This window comes from Mirounga leonina, unplaced genomic scaffold, assembly GCF_011800145.1.
Source record: "Mirounga leonina isolate KUSES-001 unplaced genomic scaffold, KU_Mleo_1.0 Mir_224, whole genome shotgun sequence".
NCBI classification, from domain to species: domain Eukaryota; kingdom Metazoa; phylum Chordata; class Mammalia; order Carnivora; family Phocidae; genus Mirounga; species Mirounga leonina.
Window position 1 is genome coordinate 6,657,590 of NW_023270615.1, and position 11,318 is coordinate 6,668,907.

Sequence of the window (11,318 nt, forward strand, 5' to 3'; positions counted from 1 at the left end):
AAATTGTGTCCATGTAGACACAGACTAAGTCTAGATTACATAGTTAACTGTTTCATTGAAATCGTTATGGAAACTATCAAAAGGAAAAGAAAATATGTCAAGAAACTACTACAAATGGGGGCGCCTGGGTGGCTCAGTCAGTTAAGCGTCTGCCTTCAACTCAGGTCGTGATCCCGGGGTCCTGGGATCGAGTTGCGCATCGGGCTCCCTGCTCTGTGGGAAGCCTGCTTCTCCCTCTCCCACTCCCCCTGCTTGTGTTGCCTCTCTTGCTGTGTCTCTCTCTGTCAAATAAATAAATAAAATCTTAAAAAAAAAAAAAAGAAAAAGAAACTACTAAAATGAATTCAATCAGAAAAAAAAGAGCAACAAAAAGATTTAAGATAATCCAATCATTTGATAGTTTAAGTCTTTAACTTGCCCATCCTTTCAAAAAAACTCACAGTACAGTTGACCCTGGAATAACAAGGCACTTGGGTATGCTGACCACTGGGCAGTCGAAAATTCACAAATAACTTTAGACTCTCCCAAAACTTAACTATTAATAGCCTACTGTTGACCTGAAGTCTTACCAATGACATAAAGAGTCAATTAATACATATTTTGTAGGTTATATGTATTACATACTGTATTCTTACAACAAAGTAAGCTAGAGAAAAGAAAATGTTAGAAAATCGTAAGGAAGAGAAAATACATTTACAGTACTGTACTATATTTATTAAAAATAATCCATGTAAGGCAAGAATTTGCAATGGGAAAAAGATAGTCTCTTCAACAAATGATGTTGGGAAAACTGGAGAGCTTCATGAAAAAGAATGAAACTGGATGACTTTCTAGTACCATATACAAAAATAAGCTCAAAATGGATTAAGGACCTAAATGTGAGGGCTGAAACCATAAAAATCCTAAAAGAGAGCAACAGACAGTAATTTCCCTGACATTAGCTGTAGCAACATTTTCTAGATATGTCTCCTAAGGCAAAAGAAACAAAAGCAAAAATAAACTATTGAGACTACATCAAAATAAAAAGCTTCTGCACAGCAAAGGAAACAATCAACAAAACTAAAAGACAACCTATGGAATGGGAGAAGATATTTGCAGATGACATAATCTGATAAAGGGTTAGTATTCAAAATATATAAAGAACTTATACAACTTAACACACACAAAAAAATAATAATAATAATCCAATTTAAAAAAAATGGGCAGGGGCGCCTGGGTGGCTCAGTCGTTAAGCGTCTGCCTTCCGCTCAGGTCATGATCCCAGGGTCCTGGGATCGAGTCCCACATCGGGCTCCCTGCTCAGCAGGAAGCCTGCTTCTCCTTCTCCCACTCCCCCTGCTTGTGTTCCTGCTCTCGCTATCTCTCTCTCTGTCAAATAAATAAATAAAAATCTTAAAAAAAAAAAAAAATGGGTCAAAGACATGAAGAGACGTTTCTCCAAAGAAGATATGCAGATGGCCAACAAAGACATGAAAAGATGCTCAATATCACTAATCATCAGGGAAATGCAAATCAAAACTATGATGAGATATAACTTCACACCTGTTTAATGGCTAAAATCAAAAACATAAACAACAAATGTTGGCTAGGATATGGAGAAAAAGGAACCCTTGTGCACTGCTGGTGAGACTGTAAGCTGGTGGAACCACTCTGGAAAACAGTATGGAGGTTCCTCAAAAAATTAAAAATAGAACTACTGTATGATCTAGTAATTCACTACTGGGTATTTACCCAAAGAATATGAAAATACCAATTTGAAAAGATATATGCACCACCATGTTTACTGTAGCATCATTTACAAATGGCCAAATTATGGAAGCAGCCTAAGTATCCGCGGATAGATGAATGGATAAAGAAGATGTAGTACACTGGACTATTACTGAACAAGAAAAAAAAGAATGAAATCTTGCCATTTGCAACAACATAGATGGACCTAGAGTATAATGCTAAGTAAAATAAGCCAGTCAGAGAAAGAAAAATACCATATGATTTAATTCCTGTGTGGATTTAAGAAACAAAATGAATGAAACCAAAAAGAAAAAAAGAGACCAAAAACAGACCCTTAACAATAGAGAACAAACTGGTGGTCACCAGAGGGGAGGTGGGTGGGGAGATGGGGGAAATAGGTGAAGGGGATTAAGAGCACACTCATCATGAAGGCACTGAGTAACGTACAGAATTGGTCAATTGCTATATTGTACACCTGAAACTAATATAACACTGTATGTTAACTATACTGCAATTAAATTTAAAAAAAAAAGGAAAAAAGTCCATGTGTATGTGGACCCATGCGGTTCAAAACCATGCTGTTCAAAGGTCAACTGTATCTACATGTAAGTATCTTAAAGCTTTATATTAATGAATTCCTGTTAAGAAACATATCTATAACAGTATCTCATTTAATCCAGAGTCATAAAAAATTTTTTAAAAATGATCTGTTAGGTATGTGGATTTACCATGTAATCACAGCTTATTTCTTCACATGCCAATTTTTAGAAACCATTTAATGGAGATCTTCCTAACACTAATTATATGCTTTCCTGCTATCTTAAATCCAGTACTTTATGTGTTTAACCTATTCTATGATTCCTTAAAACATATGAAATCTCTTCAATAACCCCCTTTTCTGATTATCCATATATTTATCATCCCATATAACAAATAGTTTTGTCTTCTCTAAGACTCCAAACAACTTTGTTCTTCTTCTTTGGCACATTTATACTGTCTTACTTCACAATAATTTGTGTCTAAGTGGCCTCTCCCTTACTCTATTATGAACTCCTAGAGAACACAGTCAATTGCATATTCATACCCATGTCTTCCAAAGGAATTAGCCAATTAGCTTCCACAGCAGTGGAGCTGGATAAATATTAACTAAATAAATGTTTATGTACAGAATCTTTCTGGATGACAGGGTTATCATTATAAATCCAGGGCTCAAAGTCCACTATAACAGAACAGCGTACTCCAAGATTAGTATGGTATGGAAAGATAAGAATAAATCCTTACGCTAAATAACCCCAGATGGGTGTATTTTTAAAGTCTTTGTTGTTAATTGCTCCAGACAGATAATGCGCTACCAGGTATAGTTGTTTCCTGAGTTATCTTCAAATAGGCAGGTAATTAAAATATTACTTCCGCCAGCATATAAGGGACTCGCTTTTCCAGGAATCACTCAAAGAAAGTGCTAATCATGTTAAAAGAAGATCTCATAGATATGCTTCATCTTCGAAAATGTAGGGCTAATCTGTGCAAGAATGGCTTTCTATCTTAAGTTTGATTTATTTAAACAACAGTTGTTGGGGGGGGGAGACATAATGTGCTGAATTACTCACTGCTATGAACATATTTCTTATTCACTTAAAACTGGGTCAGGAAAAGCCTGTCATATTATTAGAAATCCTCCAGAATTTCTAACGAGGCAGAGTTTTTTAACTGTCTCCAAAGATAGTTAGCATCACAGCCTTGGTTTTAGTTGGTTTCAAATGTTTTGGCAGTGCGGGGGAAATTCCCTTAGGTGTGTCACTTGAACGTTTAAGTTTAAAAAGACCATAAATCGATTAATCTAAATAAATGTGCCCTGATTTGCCTACACCTTTTTTTTTTCAAAATATATTTGCTGATACATTTTCTTTAAAGAAATACTTATCTTCAAAATGAACAGTAGAAAATGAATCATCAATCATCACAAATAATTTATGATACGATTTAGATTCGTTGTCCAAATTATGGCAGTGATTATATAACTTGAAAAACCTTTGGAGACAAAGTTCACGTTAGCCAAATTTGGCTGTGTGGAGAAGTGGGGAGGACAGGTGACAGGGGTGCTTGGGGGATTCTCAGAAGGAGGAAGCGAGTGGTACCCGCTAGGGACAGAGACTCTGGCACTGAGACAACATTCCCTCAGGCGATAGGGGCCGAGCTTCAGTTGATTCATACGGTCCTATATCTAGGGGTTGAGCAGTTCACATGAGAGCCTTAAGCAGACCAAGAGAGCACAGAAATTTTCATCCAACTCACCTTTTTAAAAGGACCTCTCTGAGGCACAAGCGGAGAGTAAAAGCAAATTCTGGAACACAGCCTACATCATGCACACGTCTATTGATGAAACAGTGCCATCAGCAAGCACAGGCGTTGTTAAAAGGAAATATTACTACATCATAATAGTGATAACAAGAAGACATAGAACTTAAAAGTGTGAGATGATTTTTTTGTTTGTTTTTTAAAAGAAAAAAGCATAAGAAGACATAAAAAGGAAATAGGGGAAAAAAAAGAATACCAGAGGCAAAATCTAAAGAAGGTGGTGTCTTGGTATTCAAAGATGGAAGAAATGAGTTTGGGGAGGAGGAGAGAAAGGAAGAGACAGAGGGAGATTTAAAAACTGAAATCAACAAAAATATGATGAAGAAACAGGCGCCCTGTTTTTTTTTATTCCTATATTCTAAAAGGAACCATCATCTATCAATGCTAAGCTTCTCTACCTGCCAAAATTTTCATACAATTGTATTTAATTGCAATTTTTTATGAAAAGGAAAGTAAAAGCTAGTTGTTAACACTAGAATGTGTCATTTGGGGAGGACATCTTAGAAAGTTCCTCTCTATCCAAAGTCCTAGCAATGTTTTGGAGGAGATTCCCTCACCCCATAGTGGTTCCCCACAGCCCTACTACCTGGGAACAACAGAGAAGCTGTTCTTGTAAAACCTTTCCCAGGGGTCTAGATTTTCTATTATTTGATGTGTGTCATACGCACACTTTCCTTACTGGCCTGCCATCTGCAAATTTCCAGAAAGCCAAGACTCGAAAATTATTTTCTTGGATTTTTTCCTAAAGGGTATTTAATATATTATTTTATACAAAGTCAGCACTCAGTGAAATGTTTGTCTGGTGGAAATGATAGATGTAGGGTTGTGTTAAAAAGGAAATGACAACCCCAATACTCCATAATATGGGCCAGCACACTTTTTTTTTTTTCTGTAAAAGAACAGATAGTTAATATTTTAGGCTTTGAGAGGCACATATGGCTCTATCCCATATTTGTCTTTGGTTTTGTTTGTTTGGTTGGTTTTTGTTTTTTGTTGTTGGTGGTTTTTTTTAAGATTTTATTTATTTATTTGACAGAAAGAGAGACAGCGAGAGAGGGAACACAAGCAGGGGGAGTGGGAGAGGGAGAAGCAGGCCTCCCTCTGAGCAGGGAGCCCAATGTGGGGCTCGATCCCAGGACCCTGGGATCACGACCTGAGTTGAAGGCAGATGCCCAACCAACTGAGCCACCCAGGCACCCCTGCTTTGTTTTGTTTTTTTTTTGAATCAACAACCCTTTAAAACTGTAAGAACGACTCTTAGCTCTTGGGCTGGAATTAGCCATATTTTGCCAAACCCTGCTCTATAAGGTAAAGTGATTTGGGCTCATTTTTTAGGAATTTTCCAATGCATATCATTAATGGAATAACTTCAAAATATTTAAATGAACTCTAATATATTAATAACCTATGACCGTTTAGATCTCTCATAAGGAAATCTGTCTTAGCCCATTCTTAATACATATATTCATTTTTTAATTGTATTTAAATTTTAAAATACATTTAACTAGGTGGAATAAAATGGCAGCATTGGATTAAACCTGTCGTCTTTTTAAAAGTTGTTTTTAATTACCAGTTTTAAGGCCACAGAGTGCCTACAGGGAGTGGTCTTCTCTCAGAGTTAGGCACTTTTGAAGGAGTCACAGTTTCAGTTATAGATTAGAGCTCACTTACGCTCCTCTTTTCAGCCTCCTCCTTCTCTCCTTCTCTCTGGCCTTCCTTGTTTCTTCATCCTCTGGTTCAGGTTCCGGGTCATCCTCATTGATAACATCTCTGGTCCGTTTCCTCTTTGGTCTCAAGCTCTCCCTTCGAGGTAGTTTATCTTCCTCCTCCTCTTCCTCTTCACCTAAACACAACAGTGAATGCTTCTATGAGCAATATCAGAAAGTTCTCTCTCCCACTGCCAAATGTATGCTTAGTGTCTTAATGACCATTGTCACACATGAGATCACAATCCAGCAAGTCTCCACATCATGGTAAGATGCACCATGCCATATATATATTCCATAGCCTGCCATTCAAACACACTTATCTAGAATCTCATTTCTTTTGCGGTTCATCTACTCAAATATGTGAATGTGGATCCCCAAATTTTAATAATCCTTAGAAATCCAGTCTTCATTTATATGGGTTGCTAGATGACTTAGAGTTTAATATCATACCATGCCCTCTAAGACCAAGGTTAGAGGTTACTGATCTAACACATAAGGATTAAGTGATTAGCTACTATATGTTTACTACTACTTCTATCTTAGAACAAAGGACAGGAAGGACAAGAAAATGCAACAAACTAGAATAATTTTGAAGAAACTAACTCAGCCCTTGAGATTTCTCCTAATTCTAATTATCTTTATTCTTGATTCCAAGATTGTTCTTCTTTTCCTAAATATTTTCCCCTTTCCTAAATGAAATTGATACTAAATATATTTATTTACATAAATACTTGCTTGATCATAGTATCTTTATGAATAGAAATAGATAACATATAAATTTAATGTAAAACTGAGAGAAATGACATTTTATTTTATTCATCAATGCCTCATCTGTCCATAACTTTACTGGAATCTTCCAGATAGAGTAGAGAAAGAATCCAGTTCCTTCCTTCAGTTTATAATATACAATCTTACTTCACTTTCGTTTATGTGCTTCTTCTGATCTTTAGAATAATCTATTACTAAAAAATCAACTCATAGTTATCACTCTCCTCTTAAACAGAAACTACTATAGGGGCGAACTGTACTTTAATGGAAAACTATGAATTGTCTACAGTGTACCCTTTTGTGTTATCTGATTCTGATTCCGTGGGAGCTATTTTGTAATTTTGAAAGTTATAGATCACTAGATAGCAATGCAAAATAATCCTTGTCTGTAGACTTGTACATGAACACAGTCCAGTGGAGAGACAATCTTCCCTCACCAGAAAAAAAAAAAAAACTCCCACAAAACAGTCATGCCTCCATCTGCACAATCATTCCAATATCCCTGATCTATAAATGTATCTGTTCTTTGGATTTTCCTTTGAACTGGTTGCAACACCTACAGAGTCCTCGTTTGTTCATTAAATACATTCATTCTTACGTGTGTGTGTCATGATTTTATTTATTTTTTATCTTTTTTTACTTTTTGTTTTTTACTTTTATTGGGGGGAGGAGCAGAGGGAGAGAGAGAATCTTAAGCAGGCTCCACACCCAGCACAGAGCCCCACCTGGGCTCCATCTCATGACCCTGAGATCATGACCTGAGCCAAAATCAAGAGTCTGAGTCTTAACTAACTGAGCCACCCAGGCACCCCTAATTATCTTTTAACATTACTTATTGAATCATTTTTTATTGATATTTCAAATCTGAGATTTAATATTACCTATAGTACTAAAGTTTGGCTAGCAGAGAAAAACAGAAGGATAACTTTCAAACTAGGCTTTGATAACTATACACTGTCATCAAAACCAAGAATGATGTTCCACTTGTTAAATATGTGGCAAATGTTGTATGTCATGTGAACGCCATTCTGACATTCTGAAAATTTGCCCAGTCTTTTTTAGTCACATTAGTCACCATTTATGGAAAGGACAAGCCTTTGATAAGGATTGAGAAACAATTTTCCCACAAATAACTCAAGAACTCCAACAGCCACTTAGTACTATGCATTTTAGGATATTTTGTATTAAGACTAAACTATTAAACTTGCAGTTTGACCATCGATGAAAAGCATTATATCAGATTTCTCTTTTACCACGTGGCAACAAAAAGGCTGTTCTTAGTGCCTTCACTAGTTTCCAAATATTCAAATTCTAAAACAAATAATCATTATTTTGCAGTTGCCGGCTAAATGCAGAGTTGCATAAAGTTTTACTGTTGGAAATGGTCTCCGTTCAGTATGGAAGGGTAGCAGAATATGCCACCTCAAAATATGACTGCAGGAGCTCAGGACATACCACCCCAAACTGTGCCACTTTGGTATGTTGATTATATCGAGCTGTAGGTACTTGAAAAACAGCAAATGCCTTGAAAGGTTTTTCCTGAACTCCCCTCCTCCACCCAAACACAGATCCTCCAAGAGGAACTGAATTGTCCTAAATCCCCTCACCACGAATTTCAATTTCACCCTTAGGGAAGACTGACTCATCACAAGGGAAGACCCTAGAAGTCAATACCACACCCAGACAAACTTTGTCACAATCATGCCTCCAATCTAGTCTTCAAAGGGCCCACTCACCTTTCCTAAAAATTATTTGGTCTCTCCTAAAAAGGCCTACACACCCCCCCTTTTTTCCTTATTAAGATGGAATTTAAGTCTAAATTCTAAGCCACCTCATAAAGTTACTTATTTTTCCTGAGAATCTCTTGTGTATACATGAGCTATACATATTAATAAACTTCTGTGTTGTTTTTTCTCTTGTTAAACTATCTTATATTACAGAGGTCTCACCTAACAACTCAGAAGGGTTAGAGGGAAAATTATTTTTCCTCCCCTCCAGTACTCAAGCCATGACATGCAGAGTCTGTGTGAGACTCTGAGCTGTTTGCATGTAAAACGCATCAAATGACTGAAAACACTCGGCATCATGAACATTCCCTGGCTGCCATATTGTGCTCAGGTTATTACATTGATGGTGTTGACACATCCTCGAATTGAACTCTTCTTGAGATACTGCTCTTTCTTTCAGTTTTAGTAAATTCAGAGCTTTTGCTCATATAATGATCTTTCCCATGCTCCAGTCCATGAGTGGTCTGTGTACAAGGGATCACACTCTAAACTTTTAAGCTAAACCTACACAAAGTAAAAACACCAGATAACAATACCCATGAATTCAGTACAAAAGAATGTGCTTATTCATTTTAATTGAACCACCTGACCAATTCAGTCAAAATGGCCCATCTGTTCTATTATAATAGATTGAGCCACAGAGAAGAGCTTTTAGGACCAAGACCTTAACAGGGAAAATAGTAGAGAAATTTTAAAAAGCAAATTTTTGTGGACTACCATCTACTTGATCATGAGTAACTTATACATTGGGTAGAATGTGTGTGTGTGCCAATTAATGGAATCTAGAGTAGAGATTCCATTTGCTGGACTTGATCTCTTTTGTGAGAACATCAAATTTTTCCACACACGTGGTAGCATGCACTCACATGTAGTAGCATAATCCAACACGATAAGAGGACAAGTCCCCCAAATTCACTGCTATTCTACAGGAAACTCATTCCATGTGGGTCCCTCCCCACTTACTTGAACTTTCTTCTGTGTCATCTTCTTTTTCCTCCACTTGAATTTGCACTGTTGAAGAAAGGACAAATACAGCAGTTCTTTAAATGACGGTATAGTGGTTAGTAACAGGATTTTACTGTTATTGTTTTCATCATAAAGTTTTCTGTGTGGTTAATGCAAACATTTTTCAGCGATCTTGTCAAAAACAGCATTGTTTATTAAAGATATACAGCCACGGCATCCTAGACAGTGTTGTGCAAAGACTTCTCTGCTTCATTGCCTTCAAAGACTTGCAAAACATATCAATTATAAGCCTGTCAGCTCAATTGAATATAACTGCTACCAAAATAAATTCCGTGTTGCAGTGAGTAGACTTGGGGTTTGCTGGGTCATTGCATTCCATGATAAATTGCATTGTTAGTAAAACTATATCCACATGCATAAGCAATGTGGTTATTAGAACCAAATTAACTTATTAAAATAGAGAATATTTTATTCTAACCTGTTACCAGTGTCAAAGAGCCTTTCAGAAAATGTCGCAAGACTGATATTTCCTATTTCAGTGATCTCTGTAGGTCACATATGGAGACAGTCTAAATTTTCCAACATAGGATTTACCTTGACGATGTGGGAACAGGTGATTTTGCAGTTCTTCCCAAAACAAAGAACAATTTTGTCTGTGTCTTCCTCACCCCAGACTCAAGACTGTTTTTTCTTTTTAGTTTTGTTCTATTTTTGCAAAGGCATCAAAGGGTTTTTTAAAAATTGTAATTAAAAAAATAAATAAATAATTGTAATTGTCTAATAATATGTGAAAATATATTAATTGGCAGATTTTTCCGCTTGTCATCTACTATCCATTCATCACAGGTCTCAGCCAGAGACAAAGCTCTGCAATTCGCCCAGGTAAAAATGAGAGTCGCCTATTTCTTTAAAACCATAGTCTCGTCACCTGTTTATAAAATAGTAACTGTATCATATTTTTACTTAAGTCGGATGAGCCTGAGTCTGAGAAAGTAAAGATGACAAAACAACGTTCCTGCCAACAGAGGCAACAACCTCTGTTTTGTTTCTGCTCACAGACCATCAAAGGTTATTTTTCAGAACTTGACAGGCACATTGAAAACGGAATGCATGCCAAGAGTTTAAATTCCATTCACAAAGAAGATTATTGTAAAAGCACTTTTTGCCTTTAAACAGCATCTGCATAAAAATTTTTAGGATATGCAAAAATGTTATCACTCAACGTCAGCCACAGAATGTGAAAATAAGTGTTCTTTTGTTCCGGGTTGGACACGTGCTTCTGTTATCGGCTGTAACTGGATCTGCACAGGACAAAGATCTTTGTGTCACTACTGAGAATCGGCAAGAGTGAAGGCAGACACTTCTAAGAAGATGTTTTGCATTTAACAATCGGCCTTGGACTTTTATTTGTAATTAATGCCACCACCAAGCTTCTTCAGTCAAGGAAGAATTCCCTAGGAAGGCATTTGAATGCTAGAAGGTTAGCCTGGGAGCACAGTCCGATCTGTGTGTATAAGAACAGCTAATGACAAATAGCAAGAACTGACCCACAGCTTATTCTTTAACATCAGAGCCAAAGCAAAATCCACACAAAATATTATACTGATTTATAATAATCAACTTACTAGACATGATGAAATGAAACAGAAAAATTATTAAAAGAACAAAAATATAAGCAAATCTTTAGGAAGGATCATATGTTAAATAAGAACAGCAGAATGAAATGTCCCCAGCCAAGGAGATGAGCAACAAATCCATTTCCTCTGATAACCAGGGGAGGAGAAAAGGCAGGGCTGTAGTCATGGATCATCTTCTCAAGTACAGGAAGGATAGTAATAAATGGCTATTCAATAAAACCTACAAATCTGTCAGAGGAGACATCCCTGTGGTTGCAAGTAAAGAACTAAAAAAGCGCTATGGTTTCTAAGCCATGTAACGGAGAGTGTTGCAGAAATAGCCCCTTCCCTCCTCTTGAACTGACCCTCTGACAGTGATATTCCCCTCT

At 36.7% G+C, this 11,318-nt stretch overlaps 1 protein-coding gene across 1 annotated transcript in view; it reads right to left on the reverse strand.

Moving 5' to 3' along the window:
* The window catches only part of TMC1 (transmembrane channel like 1), a 104,791-nt gene extending 93,846 nt beyond the window's left edge, over positions 1 to 10,945 (reverse strand). Inside the window, exons 1-4 of the mRNA XM_035028966.1 lie at positions 10,939 to 10,945; positions 9,799 to 9,858; positions 9,311 to 9,358; positions 5,755 to 5,926 (exon numbers count right to left, since the gene is read on the reverse strand). Of these exons, the coding sequence (XP_034884857.1) occupies positions 5,755 to 5,926; positions 9,311 to 9,358; positions 9,799 to 9,858; positions 10,939 to 10,945 (287 nt within the window). The remainder of the gene's footprint in view (positions 1 to 5,754; positions 5,927 to 9,310; positions 9,359 to 9,798; positions 9,859 to 10,938) is intronic.
* Between the last annotated feature and the right edge of the window lie 373 nt (positions 10,946 to 11,318).